Source organism: Saimiri boliviensis, chromosome 13, assembly GCF_048565385.1.
Source record: "Saimiri boliviensis isolate mSaiBol1 chromosome 13, mSaiBol1.pri, whole genome shotgun sequence".
Lineage (NCBI taxonomy): Eukaryota > Metazoa > Chordata > Mammalia > Primates > Cebidae > Saimiri > Saimiri boliviensis.
The window spans coordinates 82,435,844-82,457,101 of NC_133461.1; the positions used below are offsets into that span (position 1 = coordinate 82,435,844).

General features: G+C 45.0%; 1 protein-coding gene across 7 annotated transcripts in view; it reads left to right on the forward strand.

The window, feature by feature from the left end:
• The first annotated feature begins 875 nt into the window (after nucleotides 1–875).
• Nucleotides 876–21,258, forward strand: part of POFUT3 (protein O-fucosyltransferase 3) — a 288,699-nt gene continuing 268,316 nt past the window's right edge. For 6 of the 7 annotated variants that reach the window (XR_012513206.1, XR_012513207.1, XR_012513208.1 and 3 more), the window contains exon 1: nucleotides 13,378–13,541. Coding sequence is in view for 4 of the 7 variants with exons in the window: in XM_074383882.1 (XP_074239983.1) it covers nucleotides 13,461–13,541 (81 nt within the window). In the remaining 3 variants the exon portion in view is untranslated. Of the gene's footprint in view, nucleotides 963–13,189; nucleotides 13,542–21,258 lie in introns of those variants that run through there. The other variant, XM_003938102.4, reaches the window with a different exon arrangement.

The following is a 21,258-nucleotide window of genomic DNA, read 5'->3' on the forward strand; positions in this document are numbered from 1 at the left end:
GCCTCATACAAGAGACCCTCTATGTGTCCTCACAAGGCAGAAGCCCTCTCTGGTCTCTTTCATAAAGACACAATAAATGTGTAAATTTATAAAGACGATACAGGCACAAAATTCCACAGATGAATTTGGGGCAGGGCACAAACATTCACACCATAGCAACCAGTACAATCAAATTAAATGATCATCCTGTTTAATCTACCAAACATTGCCAGAAACGGTGCCCAGCCTTACAGAAAGACACTTGCAAAGCCCCTGGTTTTCTTGAATAGGTAACTTTGACCTTCTTTTTTAAAAAAATATTTATTTATTTTTAGAGAGTGCTCTGTTGTCCAGGCTGGAGTGCAGTGGCTTGATCTCGGCTTGCTACAGCTTTTACCTCCTGGGCTCAAGAGATCCTCCCACCTCAGCCTCCCAGTAGCTGGGACTACAGGAACGGGCCACTACACTCGGCAAATTTTTGTATTGTTTTGTAGAGACAGGTTCTCGTTGTGTTGCTCAGGCTGGTCTCGAACTCCTGGGCTGAAGCGATCCGCCCACCTCGACCTCCCAAAGTGCTGGGATTACAGGTGTGAGCCGCCGAACCTGGCCTAAATAGGTGACTTTGAATGCGCTCCATTCCTTGTCCAGTTGGAGAAGCAGAAAGTTTCCAATGTCTTGAAGAAGAGGGCCGCCGCAGCTTTCCCGAGAACTTTCCCCAGGGCCGTGGCCTCAGGCGGACTGCGAGCCGGGATCACCAACCAGGGGCGGTCCAGTGTTCTCACAACCCGGGCCCCACGTGTTTGTAAACAGGGCGTAGGTGAAAACCCGGATCCCAGCTGGCTCCGCCTGAGCGCTCCCGAGCTCGCCCGCGCGACCTCCTCCTCGCGATCCGCTCTCCGGGTCTTCCCGGCGCCCAGGCAGGGGCTCACGGGGAGAGGGGAAGCGGCGCTGCGGTCCGCGGGGCGAAGGCTGCTCCGCGCCAGGTGAGTGCGAGCGCCCCGTCTCCTCTGGCCTCGGCGGTCGCTTGGTGGGGACAGGGGCTTGATCCTGAGACGCGGAAAGATGCTCTTCTGGTCCCACGAAAGCTGGGACGCTGCCTCCGGGAAACGCCCTCTGCGCCGAGTATGGAGTGCGTGTAAGAGACGGAGTCGTGTGTGCGAAAGAATCCAAGTCTGTGTTGGGGGCTTAGCGGCGCTTGGGCGGAGCCGCTGCCGGGGAATGAAGCCCGGTCCGCGCGGCGGGCGGCGGGCGGCGGGTCCGAGCCTCCGCTGGAGCCCGGAGGAGGAGCGCGGGCTCTAGGCGCCGCAGCCTGGGACTGACGCTTCCTGGCGCCGCCACCTCCCGCGATCGGCCTCCTCCCCCGGCCCGCGGCCGACTATTCCAGAACCTAATCCGCCTTGGCGGGGCGCGAACTGCCTTGTTCTCCCCTCGGTCTCCCCGGAATCACTTGTTGCAGGAATGTTGTGCTGAAGTTGAGTAGCATCTGTGACTTTTTCAGTTGCAGAGGGCACGGGGAATTTAATGGAGAAAATGCCCCGGGAAGGGACCCGCCACCGCAGGCCTGGGTTATCCCATTTGCAAGCCATGTGTTAGGTATTTTGCATCCAATTAGTACCCTCAGAACAGAGCTAATTTTGTGTAAACTACAGAAATAATCTTGCTGTGATAAAACATTTCTGGGGGATTTTTTTCATGATTCTTTAAAATAAAGCAAATGTCACACAAAATGACTTTACACCACGGCCCCAGCAGCCTCCCCCCTGCTCCCTGCAGCAGTAGTTGGTTATAGAGTTTTGTGCATGACATGGCTTGGATTGCTTAATTTCGTTTGTGGAATGCACGTAGCTCTGGCCGGGCACAATTTTGAATCAGGCAAGTTGGCTTTCAGGACCTTATTCCCTTCGTACTTTACAATGAGACACCTAGGAAGCTCACCTTCCTTCTTTCCAATGAGACACCTAGGAAGCTCACCTTCCTTCTTTCCAATGAGACACCTAGGAAGCTCACGACCAATCTTGGGCTTGTTAGTGAAGGCACACTGCAACTAGGGCAGTGCTTCTTTCTCCCTGGTCTACCGTAGTCTCAAATGGAGGCCTTTCAGGCATTGAATAAGCAGCTCACGTATTTGAATGTGAAAGTTTCACAGCCTCCAGTCTAGCAGCACCTAGTTTCTGCTTTAAAACTTTCTTCGGGCTGGGCACAGTGGCTCACGCCTGTAATCCCAGCACTTTGGGAGGCTGAGGCTGGCGGATCACGAGTTCAAGAGTTCGAGATCAGCCTGACCAACATGGTGAAACCCTGTCTCTACTAAAAATACAAAAATTACCCTGGCGTGGTGGTGTGCGCCCGTAATCTCAGCTACTCAGGAGACTGGAGAATTGCTTGAACCTGGCAGGCGGAGGTTGCAGTGAGCCGAGATTGTGTCACTGTACTCCAGCGTGGGCGGCAGAGCAAGACTCCGTCTCAGAAAAACCAAAAACCAAAAACCAAAAACCAAAAAACTTTATTCTACGTAAGGAGAAGCCAGAAGCGATTGGGTAGCCTCAGGTGGTCTTTCAGGTCTGTTCCAGTAATATCTCTTTTGCTCACTTCCTGCTAGATGGCAGTGTGTAACAGTGAATTAAAAACAAGATCTCAACTCTTACAGTGTTGTCATTGCTTGTCTTTTGTTATTCAATAAGAAAAAAGTTTTTAGGTTTTATCTTACAAACAGAATATTTTTTTAAAAATTTGAAACTAGGGTTAAATTCAGGAAGTAAAAAGAATATAGCTTAGAAAAACAATAATGATAGGTGGTGGGGAGGAAGGCAGCAAATGACACTGCCATTTGTGTCCCTACACAACAATCTTGCATGTTCTTCACGTGTACCCCAAAACCTACAATGCAATTAAAAAAATAATGTTATTTATAGATGTACAAATATTGTTCAGTAGGCATACATTTCCAACCCATATTTAAATGCTTTAAACTTTGGAATGTAAAGAGTTGATTTTAGTAAGATACTCAATATCTAATTCAGATACCAGCATTCTGCAATGAACAATTGTTACAGTGTTTTCTGAATATAGGGATTTTGAAAAATTTTTAAAAGTTAAATTTACTTACAGTGTCTTTCAGATTTTTTTGAGAATGAAATTGGAGTTTTCAAAAGATTATATTGAATTACCAAAAAGGAAAATGAAGACAAAGTAACCCTAAACCTGTTATATATATATATATTTTAAAAATATTTCCAGAAATCTTACTTTCTGATAACTCAAGTTGTCTGGATTACTGTTTCTTCATTAATCTTTTATGGAGAGTTTTTACTCGTGTATGTAATTTATGGGGTGAGAAAGCTTAATTTTGGGATGGATCCTCAGAAGATCATCTGGTTCAGGACTTTGTCTTTAGTCCTGTGAAATATTAGCTACATTGTGTCAGTGTTATTGAACCAGCTCCTCATTCATAATTATATAAATGATAAAAGATTAGGGATTTTATTTGCTTGTTTTTTCTAGTCTACAGTTATTCAATATTTATTAATTTATATATTTTTTTCTAGAGATGAGGGATTTTAATTCAGGTATCCTGCCAGGTAGGAAAATTGCCACAAAATTACCTATAAGCTCTTCTTGGAGGAAGAATAGTTACTAATAATTACTAGTAAGACCTCATAGGAAAAACAAAGATGAAAAAGAATCCTTGCTCTTGAGGAATTGCTTTAGTTCTTAGTGTGATACATAAACTTCACAGCCTTGTGCTGCCACCCCACTTTTAATTTTATTTATTTTTGAGACAGGGTCTAACCCTGCCACCCAGGCTGGAGTGCAGTGGCACGATGATAGCTCACTGCAGCCTTGACCCCCAGGGCTCAAGGGATCCTCCTGCTCAGCCTCCTGGATGCTGGGATCACACCTACAGGTGCACACCACCATGCCCAGATAACTTTTTTTTTTTTTTGTTAGAGATGGGGTCTTGCTGTGTTGCCCAGACTGGTCTTCAGATCTCCTGTGCTCAAGTGATCACCCACCTCAGCCCCTTAAACTGTTGAGATTATAGGCATGAGCCATCACACCAAACTTTCCCTTTTAAAAGTCTGCTTCTGGCTGGGCGCGGTGGCTCACACCTGTAATCCCAGCACTTTGGGAGGCTGAGGCAGGCAGATCACAAGGTCAGGAGATCGAGACCATCCTGGCCAACATGGTGAAACCCCGTCTCTACTAAAAATACAAAAAAATTAGCTGGGCTTGATGGCTCGTGCCTCTAATCCCAGCTACTCGGGAGGCTGAGGCAGGAGAATTGCTTGAACCTGGGAGGCGGAGACTGCAGTGAGCAGAGGTTGTGCCACTGCACTCCAGCCTGGTGACAGAGTGAGACTGTGTCTCAAGGAAAAAAAAAATCCTACAGAAAAATCTGTGCTTCTAATTAAGGCATTGTATCAGTCTGTTTATCTGGCTCTCTATTTTGGGTTTTTATTTAGTTTCTGCATTAAATAGACCCACTGAATACTTGTTCCTGTGAGGTTGCATTATTAGCACTGCATACTTTAAGCACTTCAGTATATGTCTGGAATCTTAGGATTGAGGAATGCCATTGCCTTTATTTCTGCAATGGAAGTGCAGAAGTGTTCTGGCTATACCTTCTCTTCCCTGTTAATCACCAGTCTTGATTCACATGACTGCCAGTGTGCCTGTCTCCCTTACTGTTCTCTATGGGTCTTGCCTGATATTTGGGCTGGGATGAAGAGGATGACTTTCCTACATAGAAATCTGCAATCCAAAGTGTGCTTTATATAAAAATAAATGCTCAGTAAAATATGAAGTTCACTATAAAAAAATGAGGAACACATTAACGTAAGTCTTTTTTCTTTTTTGAGACAGACTTTTGTTCTTGCTGCCCAGGCTGGAGGGCAATGGCATGATCTTGGCTCACTGCAACTTCCACCACCTGGGTTCAAGTGATTCTCCTCCTCAGCCTCCCCAGTAGCTCGGATTACAGGCACCTGTAATCCCATGCCTGGCTAATTTTTGTATTTTTTAGTAGAGACAGGGATTTACTATGTTGACCAGGCTGGTCTTGAACTCCTGACTTTAGGTAATCCACCCTCCTTGGCCTCCCAAAAGGGCTGGGATTACAGGCATGAGCCATCGGACCTGACCATTAACACAGGTATTGATAAATAAAATTGAGTAAAAGTAGAAACTGGAGTTATCACACCATGTTCATCACGTGCCCAAAGGACAATCACAGGCACTATAGAAGTCTGCAAATTAACAAACTAGGCCAACTTTTAAATGTTCAACAATTTTTTTTAAGATAGAGTTTCACTCTTGTTTCCCAGGCTGGAGTGCAGTGGCGCCATCTCAGCTCACCGCAACCTGCGCCTCCTGGGTTCAAGCAATTCTTCCTCATCCTCCCGAGTAGCTGGGACTGTAGGCATGTGCCACCACGCCCAGCTAGTTTTTGTATTTTTAGTAGAGGCAGGGTTTCACCATGTTGACCAGGATGGTCTCGATCTCCTGACCTTGTGACCCGCCCGCCTCGCCTCTCAAAGTGCTGGGATTACAGGAGTGAGCCACTGTGCCCAGCCTCAACAATTGTTTTTTATGCATCTGATAAAGCAGCTTTAGAAAGCTTACTAAAATCTCCAGCTTCCTGCATTCTTTCCATTGCCCTGATGGAAACAAGCACATGATGATATGGATCTGTAAACTGATTTTTTAGCTGGATGCAGTGGCTCATACCTGTAATTCCAGCACTTTGGGAGGCCAAGGCCGGCAGATCACTTGATCTCAGGAGTTTGAGACCAGCCTGGCTAACATGGCGAAATCCTAGTACTAAAAAGAAAAAAAAAAAAAAAAATTAGCTGGGTGTGGTGGCATACGCCTGTGGTCCCAGGTACTTTGGAAGTTGAGGTGGGAGAATCACTTGAGCCTGGGAGGTTGAGGCTACAGTGAGCCAACATTATACCACTGCACATAGCCTAGGTGACAGAGGACACCCTGTCTCAAAAACAAAAAAACGGACTTCATGCTGGGAAGCGTAATGCCAAAGGAGGTAGCCTTGAAAGTCTTGCAGTATGGCTAGCACAATTAAAGAAGGTGGAAAGGTTCCCAGCTAGGCACCAGAGTACAGTCTGGGAAACCACATTCCAGGAATAGCAGGAGCTAAGTCTGTATGCTGCAAACCAGGAAAGGAAGCTAGAGAGGCAGAGCTCGGCCCACGTGTTTTCTGTTTTTGTTTTTTGAGATGAGAGTCTTGCTCCGCCACCCAGGCTGGGTGCGGGTGTGTGATCTTGGCTCACTGCAACCTCCACATCCTGGATTCAAGTAATTCTGCCTCAGCTTCCCCAGGAGCTGGGACTATAGGCAGGCACCACCACACTCAGCTAATGTTTGTATTTTTAGTAGAGATGGGGTTTTGCCATATTGGCAAGACTGGTCTCTAACTCCTGGCCTCAAAAAACCCACCCACCTGGACTCCCAAAGTGCTAGGATTACAGGGACGCGCCACTGTGTCTGGGCTCAGGTTGTATTGTTTTCTAAGCTAACGGTTTCCTTTTTATCTTGAGATCTTTGGGAAGCTATTGAAGGATATTAATCAGGAGATATATCCAATCAACACTCGAGAATATGTTTTTTTTTTTTTTTTTTTTGAGATGGAGTTTTACTCCTGTTGCCCAGGCTGGAGTGCAGTGGCACGATCTCTGCCCACCGCAACCTCTGCCTCCTTGGTTCAAGCGATTCTCCTGCCTCAGCCTCCCAAGTAGCTGGGATTATAGGCATGCGCCACCATGCCTGGCTAATTTTGCATTTTTAGTAGAGATGTGGTTTCTCCATGTTGATCTGGCTGGTCTCGAACTCCCAACCTTGGGTAATCTGCCTGCCTCGGCCTCCCAAAATGCTGGGATTACAGGCTTGAGCCACTATGCCAGGCCCATTTCTGAGACTCTTATACCTTCAACTGGCCCTGAATGGCCAAAATTTGAAGCTGGCATGCTCACACTGCTAATTCCCTTTAAGATAGTCTGTCTGTCTTCTGTCAATCTTAATTCAAAATACAGTAGAAAATTTGGAATTATTTTAGGATGAAAGTGTTGCTGGTTGTGAAGGCATAGCATATGCAAGAATATGAGGCAGTCAGACTCAGCTCCAAACCCCGCTCTGTACAGCTGACGGCCAAGTGCACACCAGCCAGGCAGTGCACTTTAGAAGCTCAGCTCCTAGAGGATTGGTGAGTGAGAGTCCCTTGCAGATGGCACCTGCCATGGTTGTCTGAATACACACATTATTCTTTCCCAGGAAGGGTATTCTAGGGCACTCTTGATCAGGACTCAGATTCACCCTGCAGGCAGTGATGAAATGACAGCTTTTCTCCTGGAATCTTGTAATTCAAGTGCTTCGCTATGTGTCTGGAATTTAAGAATGGCATCGCTTTCAGTTCTGTAATGGAAATGTGCTCTGGCCACACCTTCTTGATTCATCACCAGTCTTTTTTTTTTTTTTTTTTTTTTTGAGATGGACCCTTGCTCTGTCACCCAGGCTGGAGTGCAGTGGCGTGATCTTGGCTCACTGCAACTCTTACCTCCAGGGTTCAAGCAATTCTCCTGCCTCAACCTCCCAAGTAGCTGGGACTACAGGCATGTGCCACCATGCCTGGCTAATTTTTATGTTTGTGTGTGTGTTTTCAGTCTTAAGGTTATACCTGAATTTTTGTGTGTGTGTTTTTTTTCCCCTTGTATGTGATGAATTGCTTTTCTGTTGGTGCTTTCAAAATTCTCTCTTTGCATTTATCTTTCTTTCTTTCTTTTTTGTTTGTACTTTGGGCTCTGGGGTACATATGCCATCCTGCAGTATTGTTGTGTAGGTACATGCATGCCATGGTGGTTTGCTGTCTCCATCCCCCACCCCCACCAATGTCACTTACATCAGGTATTTCTCCTGGTGTTATTCCTCCCCACCCTCCCCGGCCCCCCCATATCCCTCCCCTCCCCTCCACGTATCCCTGTGAGTGTTGTTCCCTTCCCTGTGCCGGTGTTCTCATTGCTTGTCACCTGCCTATGAGTGAAAACCTGCAGTGTTTAGTTTTCTGTTCTTGTGTCAGTTTGCTGAGAATGATGGTTTCTAGATTCATCCATGTCTCTACAAAGGACATGAACTCGTCGATTTTTATGGCTGCATAGTATTTCATGGTGTATATATGCCATGTTTCCTTTGTCCAGTCTATCATTGATGGGCATTTGGGTTGGTTCCAGGTCTCTGCTATTGTAAACAGTGCCACAAGGAACATACATGTGGATGTGTCTTTATAATGGAATGATTTATAATCCTTTGGGTATATACTCAGTAATGGGATTGCTGGGTCAAATGGTATTTCTATTTCGAGGTCCTTGAGTAATCGCCACACTGTCTTCCACAATGATTGAACTAACTTACACTCCCACCAACACTGTAAAAGTGTTCCTTTTTCTCCACATCCTCTCCAGCATCCATTGTCTCCAGATTTTTTAATGATCTCCATTCTTTTTTTTTTTTTTTTTTTTTTTGAGACGGAGTTTCACTCTTGTTACCCAGGCTGGAGTGCAATGGCACAATCTCGGCTCACTGCAACCTCCGCCTCCTGGGTTCAGGCAATTCTCCTGCCTTAGCCTCCTGAGTAGCTGGGATTACAGGCATGCGCCACCATGCCCAGCTAATTTTTTTGTATTTTTAGTAGAAACGGGGTTTCACCATGTTGACCAGAATGGTCTCGATCTCTTGACCTTGTGATCCACCCGCTTTTGCCTCCCTAAGTGCTGGGATTACAGGCTTGAGCCACCGCGCCCGGCCTAATGATCTCCATTCCAACTGAAGTGAGATGGTATCTCAGTGTAGTTTTGATTTGCATTTCTCTAATGACCAATGTTGATGAGTATTTTTTCATGTTTGTTGGCTGCATATATGTCTTCTTTTGAAAAGTGTCTGTTCATACCCTTTGTCCACTTTTGAATGAGATTGCTTGTTTCTTGTAATCTGCTTTAGTTCTTTGTAGATTCTGGTTATTAGCCTTTTGTCAGATGGGTAGATTGCAAATACTTTTTCACATTCCGTTGGTTGCTGGTTCACTCTAATGATTGTTTCTTTTGCTGTGCAGAAGCTCTTAAGTTTAATTAGATCCGATTTGTCTATTTTGGCTTTTGTTGCCTTTGCTGTTGGTATTTTAGTCATGAAGTCCTTGCCTATGCCTATGTCCTGAATGGTTTTCCCTAGGTTTCCTTCTAGGGTTTTTATGGAGTTAGTTCTTATGTTTAAATCTTTAATCTATCTGGAGTTAATTTTTGAATAAGGTGTAAGGAAGGGGCCCAGTTTCAGCTTCCTGGATATGGCTAGCCAGTTTTCCCAACACATTAAACAGGGAATCATTTCCCCATTGCGTGTCAGGTTTGTCAAAGATCAGATGGATGTAGATGTGTGGCATTACTTCTTAGGCCTCTGTTCTGTTCCATTGGTCTATATCCCTGTTTTGGTACCAGTACCATGCTGTTTTGATTGCTGTAGCCCTGTAGTATAGTTAGAAGTCAGGTAGCATGATGCCTCCAGCTTTGTTTTTTTTTTTTTTTTTTTTTTTTTGCTTAGGATGGTCCTGGCTATGTGGGCTCTCCTTTGGTTCCATATGAAGTTTTAAGCTTTTTTTTTCCCAGTTCTGTGAAGAAGTTCAGTGGTAGCTTGATGGGGATAGCACTGAATCTATAAATTACTTTGGACAGTATGGCCATTTTTACAATATTGATTCTTCCTAACCATGAGCATGGAATGTTTTTCTGTCTGTTTGTGTCCTCTCTTATTTCCTTGAGCAGTGGTTTGTAGTTGTCCTTGAAGAGATCTTTTACCTCCTTTGTTAGTTGTATTCCTAGTTATTTTATTCTCTCTCTCTCTTTTTTTTTTTTTTGAGACGGAGTTTCGCTCTTGTTACCCCGGCTGGAGTGCAATGGCGCGATCTCGGCTCACCGCAACCTCTGCCTCCTGGGTTCAGGCAATTCTCCTGCCTCAGCCTCCTGAGTAGCTGGGATTACAGGCACGCACCACCATGCCCAGCTAATTTTTTGTATTTTTAGTAGAGACGGGGTTTCACCGTGTTGACCAGGATGGTCTTGATCTCTCGACCTTGTGATCCACCCGCCTCGGCCTCCCAAAGTGCTGGGATTACAGGCTTGAGCCACCCCGCCCGGCCTATTTTATTCTCTTTATAGCAATTGTAAATGGGAGTTGGCTCGTGATTTGGCTCTCTGTTTGTCTGTTGTTGGTGTATAGGAATGCTTGTGATTTCTGCACATTGATTTTGTATCCTGAGACTTTGCCGAAGCTGCTTATCAGCTTAAGGAGGTTTTGGGCTGAGACAATGGGGTCTTCTAAATATACGATCATATCGTTTACAAATAGGGACAATTTGACTTCTTCTTTTCCTAATTGAATGCCCTTTATTTCTTCTTCTTGCGTAATTGCTCTGGCTAGAACTTCCAAGACTATATTGAATAGGAGTGGTGAGAGAAGGCATCCTTGTCTAGTGCCAGTTTTTAAAGGGGAATGCTTCTAGTTTTTGTCCATTCAGTATGATACTGGCTGTGGGTTTGTCATAAATAGCTTTTATTATTTTGAGATGCTTTCTATCAATACCTAGCTTATTGTGAGTTTTTAACATAAAGCGCTGTTGAATTTTGTGGAAGGCCTTCTCTGCATCTATTGAGATAATCATCTGGTTTTTGCCTTTGGTTCTGTTTATGTGGTGAATTACGTTTATAGATTTGTGTGTGTTGAACCAGGCTTGCATCCCTGGGATGTAGCCTACTTAATCGTGGTGAATAAGCTTTTCGATGTGCTGCTGGATTTGGTTTGCCAGATGTTATTGAAGATTTTTGCATCAATGTTCATCATGGCACTTGGAGGCTACAGAGAGCCATGATTGCACTACTGCACTCCAACCTAAGTGACAGAGTGGGACCCTATCTCAAAAAAAAAAAAAAAAAAAAGTAAATCAAGGTAGACTCATGAGAGGGGAGCACATCTTTAAGACTAAACTTTTTAATCAGGGGCTCTATATTATTTTTATAGGTCTAATTATATCTAATAATATCTTTAACTCTTTATCCCAGGGGCATAATGGAGGTCCGACTTAGACTCAGATCTGTGAAGTACTGGGCAGCAACATTGCCCTCCCCTGGAAAGTTGACCTTTGCTCCACTCTGAACTCCACATTTGCCCAAGCCGTTGAAGTTCATAGAATATCATAGGGATAAGCGCATTCTATGGGGGCATTTTTTAAACCTTTTTTTTTTTTTTTTTTTTTTTGAGATAGGATCTCGCTCTGATGCCCATGTTAAGAGTGTGGTGGGTTGATCACAGCCTACTGCAGACTTGACCTCTTGGGCTCCAGCGATCCTCTTGCTTCAACCTTCTGAGTAGCTGAGACTACAGGTGCATACCTCCATGCCCAGCTAATGTGTAAAATTTTCTGTACAGACTGGGTCTCACTGTATTGCCCAGGCTGGTCTCAAACTCCTGGGCACAACCATCCTTCTGCCTTGGCCTCCCAAAGTGCTGTGATTACAGGTATGAGCCACTGTGTCTGGCCGTCAGTTCATTTTTATAACTTTTTTGAAAAGATCATTCATTTCAGATAGATGAAAATTTTTTTTTTTTTTTTTTTGAGACGGAGTTTCGCTCTTGTTATCCAGGCTGGAGTACAATGGCACGATCTCGGCTCACCGCAACCTCCGCCTCCTGGGTTCAGGCAATTCTCCTGCCTCAACCTCCTGAGTAGCTGGGACTACAGGCACGCACCACCATGCCCAGCTAATTTTTAGTATTTTTAGTAGAGACGGGGTTTCATCATGTTGACCAGGATGGTCTCGATCTCTCGACCTCGTGATCCACCCGCCTCGGCCTCCCAAAGTGCTGGGATTACAGGCTTGAGCCACCACGCCCGGCTGATGAAAATTTTATTTGGAAACTTCCAAAGAATAATATTGCTCAAAGAACCCACTGCTTTATTCCACTTCCTATAAAAGACAAATAAGGCTGGGTGCAGTGACTCATGCCTGTAATCCCAGCACTTTGGGAGGCCGAGGTGGGTGGATCACAAGCTCAGGAGTTCAAGACCAGTCTGACCAACATGGTGAAACCCTGTCTCTACCAAAAATACAAAAATTAGCTGGGCATGGTGGTGCGCACTTGTAATCCCAGCTACTCGGGAGGCTGAGGCAGGAGAATTGCTTGAACTCAGGAGGTGGAGATGACAGTGAGCTGAGATCGTGCTACTGCACTCCAGCCTGGGTGATAGAGCAAGACTGTCTCAAAAGATAAATAGATCAAGTTCAGAATTCCTTATGCTGTGGCATAAGTTGGTTTCCTTAGTGAGCATTCAGGCTGCATGATCATTATCCATTTTTGATTAAAGCCTGAATTTTTTATTTTCTTCCTAAATTTATGGGAGTGGGTGGATAGTCCTGGTAATTTTTATTCCATTTCTATACTCCTTTAAAACTTAGACAGAAGGAAGTGACTTTATATAAAAGTCTTGGAATTCAGTCTTCTGATAGCAGAGAGCATTAAGTGGAAGCAGAATTTTAGATTTGGGACCTGTTTGTGGATTTGTCACTTCCTCTGATGGGCTGTGTGGCCATGAGTAAGTCACTTCACCTCTTTGGTCTTGATTTCCGTTTTTTCTTTTCTTTTCTTTCTTTCTTTCTTTCCTTTTTTCCTTCCTTTCCTTCCTTCCTTTCTTTCTTTCTCTCTCTCTCTTTCTTTCTTTCTTCTTTTTCAAGATGGAATGTTGCTCTGTTGCCCAGGCTACAGTGCAGTGATAAAATCTCAGCTCACTGCAAACTCCACCTCCCGGGTTCAAGTGATTCTCGTGCCTCAGCCTCCTGAGTAGCTGGGACTACAGGTGCCCGCCACATGCCCAGCTAATTTTATATTTTTAGTAGAGACAGGGTTTCACCATGTTGCCAGACTGGTCTCAAACTCCTGACCTCAAATGATCCACCTGCCTTGGCCTCTCGAAGTGCTGGGATTACAGACGTGAGCCACCATGCCCAGCTACAGTTTCCTTACGTATGAGTGAGGTACCAAGACTACGGGATCTAAGTGGTTCCTTTCAGTTTAAAACTTCTAGGTTTTTACATGGTAACCCTCCTGCAAGACTACATTGATTAAATCTGTGCTGTGGCTAAAAGATGATCTTTTGTTACAGAATTTTTTTTACCTTCTTATGTGGAGAAATCTCCTGCTGCTCTGATGATAGCCTAAGAAGACTGCGTGCTGTTTCCTCTCGATGCCAAGCCAGGCCCACTCAGAACCTCGAATCTCAGTCCCTCATGGAGACCTGGTCCCAGCAGGAATGGCAGTGCAGGAAATTGACGCCCAGATGGTTCTTCCACATGAAGTTGTCTCGGGCTCTGGGCTGACGAGAGAACACCTGGTAACCAGATTAGCCCTCTGTCAGTCACCCAGGGCCGGGCAGCATGGTGCGGATTCAGAGGAGGAAGCTTCTGGCATCTTGCCTGTGCGTCACAGCCACCGTCTTTCTGCTTGTCACACTCCAGGTACCAAGAATGTGGGTTGTGTAGTGTTGATAGCTGGGCCTTTGCCACGTCCCTCCCACCCCCTATTTTCTCAAAACTCTACATCTTTCACTTTTTGCTGAAGCTTTCAGGATCAGGAGTTTTCTTTTCTTTTCTTTTCTTTTCTTTTTTCTTTTTTTTTTTTTTGAGACGGAGTTTCACTCTTGTTACTCAGGCTGGAGTGCAATGGCGCGATCTCGGCTCACCGCAACCTCCGCCTCCTGGGTTCAGGCAATTCTCTTGCCTCACCTCCTGAGTAGCTGGGATTACAGCCACGCACCACCATGCCCAGCTAATTTTTTGTATTTTTAGTAGAGACGGGGTTTCACCATGTTGACCGGGATGGTCTTGATCTCCTGACCTCGTGATCCACCCGCCTCAGCCTCCCAAAGTGCTAGGATTACAGGCTTGAGCCACCGCGCCCGGCTTTTTTTTTTTTTTTTTTTTTTTTAAGACACAGTTCCACTCTGTCACCCAGGCTGGAGTGCAGTGGCGTGATCTCTGCTCACTGCAATTTCAGCCTCCCAGGTTCAAGCGATTCTTGTGCCTCAGCCTCCTGAGTAGTTGGGATTACAGGTGCGTGTTACCATGCCTGGCTACATTTTTTTTTGGTATTATTAATTGAGACTGAGTTTCACCATATTGGCCATGCTGGTCTCCAACTCCTGATCTTCAGTGGTCTGCCTCCCTCAGCCTCCCAAAGTGCTGGTATTACAGGTGTGAGCCACCATGCCCAGCCAGGATCAGAGGTTTTCTACTCGGAGGAAAATGCCTTCCAGTTTTCCTCCCAGTAAAACACCTCTGGCAGGGAGACCCTTCCAATCTACCTCCTGACCCTCTTTTTTAAACAGGTGAAACAGGTTTAGTGAATGGATGTACCAGGCAGAAACAGTCATTGAGATAGAAGGTGAGTTTGAGAGTCTTGTAGACTCCTGGTTGTAGAGAAACAGAAAGTAAGACTCAGTCTGTTTTCCTGGGTGAAAATTGGATGGCTTCCTCAAAATCTCCTATTGTTACCACTTTGGAAAGACTGCATTCTTGAAGAAGCAAGGACTATTCTGAGAACAAGATAGTTTGTATCTTGCAGTAAATATAGAACACAGGCATCTGTGTTAATGCACGTCTCAAGGACTGTGTATGGATGAATGACCTGAAAGGTTTGCTTAGTTCTCCTACCTGTATCCCTTAGTGAATTATTCTGAATTTCTTTCACTGATTCTTTCTTCCTTCCTTCCTTCCTTTGTTCCTTTCTTCCTTCCCTCCCTCCATCCCTCCCTCCCTTCTCTCTCTTTCTCTCTCTCTCTCTCTCTCTTTCCCTTCTTCCTCCATCCCCTCCCCTCCTCTCCTCTCTTTTCCTTTTTCTTTTCTTGCTCTGTTGCCCAGGCAGGAGTATAGTGGCATGGTCTCAGCTCACTGCAACCTCTGCCTCCTGGATTCAAACGATTTTCCTGCTTCAGCCTCCCAAGTAGCTGGGATTACAGGCATCTTGCCACCATGCCCAGCTAATTTTTATATTTTTAGTAGAAACAGGCTTTTACCATGCTGGCTGGGCTGGTCTTGAACTCCTGACCTCATGATCTGCCTGCCTCAGCCTCCCAAAGTGCTGGGATTACAGGTGTGAGCCACTGTGCCCGGCCTCGTTCACCGATTTCTATCTATCTGTCTATTTATTTATTTTTTTGAGACAGGGTCTCATTTTGTCACCCAGGCTGGAGCGCAGTGGCATAGTCTCAGCTCACTGCAACCTCAACCTCCCTGAGCTCAGGCAGTCCTCCCACCTCAGCATCTCCAGTAGCTGGGACCATAGGCATGCACCACTGTGCCTTGCTTTTTTTTTTTTTTTTTGAGATGGAGTCTCATTCTGTTGCCCAGGCTGGGATGCAGCAACGTGATCTCAGCTAACTGCAACTTCTTCTGCCTTCCAGGTTCAAGTGATTTCCTGCCTCAGCCTCCCGAGTAGCTGGGATTACAGGCGCCTGCCACTGGGCTAATTTTGTATTTTTAGTAGAAATGAGGTTCCACCGTGTTGGCCAGGCTGGTCTCAAACTCCTGACCTCAAGTGATCTGCCTGCCTCGGCCTCTCAAAGTGCTGGGATTACGGATGTGAGCCACCGTACCCAGCCTAATTTTGGTGTGTGTGTGTTTTTTTGTTTTTTTTTGTTTGTTTGTTTGTTTTTTTAGAGATGGGGTTTCACCACGTTACCCAGGCTGGTCTCAAACTCCTGTGCTCAAGCAATCCACCCACCTTGGCCTCACAAGGTACTGGGATTATAGGCATGAGCCCCTGTGCCCAGCCTTCACTGATTTCAAATTGAAATAAAAATTGGGCAGTGATAGTATAGATATTAGCTCAGGTAGATTTTTGCACCCATTCGGGTACCAGCTGTCCATTTCAAAATCCACAGAACTTTTTTTTTTTTTTTGTTCTTGAGACAGGGTCTCACTCTGTCATCCAGACTAGAGTGCAGTGGCAAGATCTTGGCTCATTGCAGCCTCCACCTCCCAGGCTCAAGCGATCGTCCCAGTGCAGCCTCCTGAGTAGCTGAGACTGTAGGTGTGTACCACCGTGCCTGGCTAAGTTTTCTATTTTTTGTAGAGATGGGGTTTCACCATGTTGCTCAGGCTGGTCTTGAACTCCTGAACTCAAGTGATCTGCCTGCCTTGGCTTCCCAAAGCACTGAGATTATAGGTGTGAGCCACTGTGCCTGACTGCCACAGGACTTTTTTTTTTTTTTTTTTTTTTTGAGACAGAGTTTCACTCTTGTTACCCAGGCTTGGGTGCAATGGCGCGATCTCGGCTCACCGCAACCTCCGCCTCCCAGGTTCAAGCAATTCTCCTGCCTCAGCCTCCTAAGTAGCTGGGATTACAGGCGTGTGCCACCATGCTCGGCTAATTTTTTGTATGTTTAGTAGAGATGGGGTTTCACCATGTTGACCAGGATGGTCTCGATTTCTTGACCTCGTGATCCACCCGCCTTGGCCTCCCAAAGTGCTGGGATTATAGGTGTGAGCCACCGCGCCTGGTCGGACTTTTTTTTTTTTTGAGTTGGAGTTTCGCTCTTGTTGTGCATGCTGGAGTGCAATGGCGCAATCCTGGCTCACTGCAACTTTTACCTTCTGGGTTTAAGCGATTCTCCTGTCTCAGCCTCCCGAGTAGCTGGAATTACAGGTGCCTGCCACCATGCCTGGCTAATTTTTGTATTTTTAGTAGAGATGGGGTTTTGCAATATTAGCCAGGCTGGTCTTGAACTCCTGACCTCAGGTGATCCGCCTGCTTTGTCCTCACAAAGTGCTGGGATTACAGGCATGAGCCACTGCGCCTGGCCCTCACACGACCTTTAAAGGTTATTTGTGGTTGTGAGTAGTTCACTTGGGGGACTGGTAGAAACTAAGGTGTTCTCTGGGCTTTTTCACTGTGTGGGATCTCCCTTCTGCGTAGGGTTGAATGAGATAATGCTTTTTAAAGCACTTTGGCAGACAGTCTGGTTCTGTACTTCTGCCGCTGCCTTCTGCCAGATTGGGATTCTGGTGAGAGGCAACATGTGCCTCCTTCCTTGTTTGTGCTGGAGGTATCCAGGGCAGAGTGTTTCTCTGTTGCCAGGCTGGAGTGCAGTGGCACCATATGAAGCTCACTGCAACGTCTGCCTCCCGGGTTAAAGTGATTCTCCTGCCTCAGTCTCCTGAGTAGCTGGGACTATAGCCGCACACCACCACGCCCAGCTAATTTTTGCTAGTTTTAGTAGAGATGGGGTTTCGCCATGTTGGCCAGGCTGGTCTCGAACTCCTGACCTCAAGTGATTCCCCTGCCTCGGCCTCCCAAAGTGCTGGGATTACAGGCGTGAGCCACTGCGCCTGGCCTCCATTCCTGTTTTTAGGCAGATGAAATAGTTTGCCACATGAGTAGGGTAAAGACAGCATAAATAGAAAAAAAAAAAGTCATGTCATAGATCCTATGTTAGTTTGCTAGGAGCTTCTGTAACAAAATACTGCAGGTGGAGTGGCTTGCTTCCTCAACCAAAATTAATTTTTTTACAGGCCTCTATCCTTGGCTTGTAGATGACTGGTTTCTCCCTGTATCTTTATACTGCCTTCTCTCTGCAAGTGTCTGTGTCAGAATTTTCTCTTTTTATAAGGACACCAGTCATACTGGAGTCAGGCCCGCCTGTTTTAACTCAGTTACCTCTTTGAAGACCCTGTCCCAAATATAGTCATGTTATAAGGTACTGGGAGTAAGAACTTCAACCTATGAATTTTTGGGGAGTATACAATTTAGCAGCCATGTGTGGTGGCTCACGTCTGTAATCCCAGCACTCTGGGAGGCTGAGGTGGGCAGATCATGAAGTCAAGAGCTCTAGACCCTCCGGGCCAATATTGTGAAACCCTGTTTCTACTAAAAATACAAAAAATTAGCTGGGTGTGGTGGTACACACCTGTAGTCCCAGCTACTTGGGAGACTGAAGCAGGAGGATTGCTTGAACTGGGAGGCAGAAGTTGCAGTGAGCCAAGATCATGCCACTGCACTCCAGCCTGGTAACAGAGTGAAACTCTGTCTCAAAACACCTATCAAGCAAAATAAATAAATAAATAAATAAAACCAATTTAGCCCAAATAGCAGATTCTATAACATAAATAGCAGATTCTATAACATAAATTATTTAATTAATATTAATCTAAACATGAAAATATTATAGTCATCTGCACTTAAGCTGAAACATTATAGTTCTCTGGAGAAAAACTTAAGACGTTGTTTTCCATTCACATTTAACTGTATTATGTATAAACTGTGAATTCTTTGGGTGTATATGTATATTTATTTTTGAATTTTACTTTTTAGTTGATAAACAATTTAGTAATATATTTTGGAATATTTTAAAGCAAATCCAGGACATAATAGCATTTCACCAGTTATATGTTAATATGATTCTCTCACAGTTAGGAACTTTGAAAATTTAACGTAACAGTATTGCTACTATCACAGCCAACAAAATTAACAATAACTACTGAATATTCTCTGTATGTTTGGCTGTGTTAATTTTTTCCCAGTTGTCTCAAAAAGAAAAAAGAATTTTCGTAATGAGTTGGTTTTATTTTATTTTATTTTTTTTTGAGACAGAGTCTTGCTCTGTTGCCCAGGCTGGAGTTCAATGACGCATTCTGAGCTCACTGCAACCTCTGCCTCCTGGGTTCAAGTGATCCTCCTGCTTCAGCCTCCCAAGTAGCTGGGATTATAGGTGTGTACCAGCATGCCCAGCTATTTTTTGTATTTTTAGGAGAAACGAGCTGTGCCACCATGCCCAGCTAATTTTTGTATTTTTAAGATAGACGAGGTTTCACTATGTTGGCCAGGCTGGTCTCAAACTCCTGACCTCAGGTGATCCACCCATCTTGCCCTCCCAAAATTCTGGGATTACAGGCATGAGCCACCATGTGTGGCCCAAGTTGGTTTGAATTTGGAATAAACAAACCCATACATTGCATTTGGTTGGTGAGTCTCAAATTTTATGTTTTCATTTTTCTCACTATGAAAAAGTTTCTTCTGCCCCACCTTTTGTTCCATGTCATGGGCTTGTTAAAACTGGGTCATTTGTCCTTTTAACTTTTCTAATTGTGGGATTGACTGATTTTATCCTTATGGTTTTATTGAATACATTCCTTTATTCTGCTGTATTTCCAACAACCTGGTAGTCATATCTGAAGATAATGTGTTTTTTTTTGTTTTTTGTTTTTGTTTTTGAGATGGAGTTTCGCTCTTGTTACCCAGGCTGGAGTGCAATGGCACGATCTCGGCTCACCGCAACCTCTGCCTCCTGGGTTCAGGCAATTCTCCTGCCTCAGCCTCCTGAGTAGCTGGGATTACAGGCACGCACCACCATGCCCAGCTAATTTTTTGTATTTTTAGTAGAGACGAGGTTTCACCATGTTGACCAGGATGGTCTCGATCTCTTGACCTTGTGATCCTCCTGCCTTGGCCTCCCAAAGTGCTGGGATTACAGACTTGAGCCATCGCGCCCAGCCAAAGATAATGTGTTTTAAAAAGCTGTTTGGGCCAATGTGATGAAACCTTGTCTCTACTAAAAATACAAAAAATTAACGGCATGGTGGTTCGTGTTTGTAATTCCAACTACTCAGGAGGCTGAGGCAGTAGAATCACTTGAACCTGGAGACTACAGTGAACTGAGATCATGCCACTGTACTATAGCCTGGGCGACAGAGTGAGACTCTCCCCCCCAAAATAAACGTTGTTTGGCAGAAGAAGAATCTCTTCTTAAAAGCATCCCTATTATTTGGAAATGAACTTATAACTCACATAGTAGATATTGATCTGAGATGTGGAATAAATTTCACCTTTGGAGTTGTATCCTATGGCTTTCTAAAAGCCTTTCTTTTAAGTGACTAGTTGTACATTCGCAGGGGAAGAAGGTCAGATGAAAAGATAGTTTTGTGGCTACAAGTCATCTCCCTTGGATCAAACTACTGGGGAGAGCCGCATTGTGCCATCATAAAAATGCTGAGAGAGCTGTTGGCAACAGGCAGAATTTAGCTCTTGGTGATGGCTCTGCTGCTCTAGTGTTGACTTTGTCTCAGGTGATCTATGGTTTTTGTAAAGTCAATGTAATTCCTTACTCCTTCTGGAATGCTATTTGGCTTTCACTCAGTGTTGTTTTTTTTGGCCTTGGATACCTTTGGGAATCTAATGAAAGTCACAGGCCCTCCCCAGGGAGTTACAAACTCCATGCAATGCATCAGTGATCAGTGGCCTTTATCTAACACCAGGAGCGGCGAGCATGTACAAAAGATACCACTCTGGGCTCCTAAAAGCAGGACCCGAGGGCTGCCCAGGGAACGCCCTCCATGGCTGACCGGTAGAGCAGTTAATATATAGAAAAATAAATGTACCTTTCTGTTTACTGGTTTGTTTCATTGTCTGACTACTAAACTTTCAGTTACATATGGAGCAGTTCAACCCTTTCTCTAGCATATTTCTTTTTTTTTTTTTTTTTTTTTTTGAGACGGAGTTTCGCTCTTGTTACCCAGGCTGGAGTGCAATGGTGCGATCTCAGCTCACCGCAACCCCCGCCTCCTGGGTTCAGGCAATTCTCCTGCCTCAGCCTCCTGAGTAGCTGGGATTACAGGCACGTGCCACCATGCCCAGCTAATTTTTTGTATTTTTAGTAGAGACAGGGTTTCACCATGTTGACCAGGATGGTCTTGATCTCTTGATCTTGTGATCCACCCGCCTCGGCCTCCCAAAGTGCTGGGATTACAGGCTTGAGCCACCGCGCCCGGCCACCAGTTGGTAATTTATAACTCACTTTCCCTAGAGTGCATTTTCTAGTAGTAGTCAGGTAACAATCCTGTCATAGATTTCATTAAGAGGCAAAACTATTTCTGGACATCCTATCGACTTAAGAAATGCAAGGGAAATGTATTTGTTTTAAGTGTTTAGTAGAATCATTGACCATTCTTGTTGGTTGATATTTGGAGGCTGTGTCCACTCCCTGATCCCTGGAACCTGTGAATATATTACTTTAGGTGGCAAAAGGGACTTTGCAGATGGGATCAATGTGACACACTCTGAAATGGAGGAGATTATCCCAGATTATTCATGTGAGCCCCATGTAATCACAAGTTCTTAAAGATGGAGAGCCTTTCCTGACATGTCGGAGAGAAGAGGTGACATCAGAAGAGTCAGGAGATG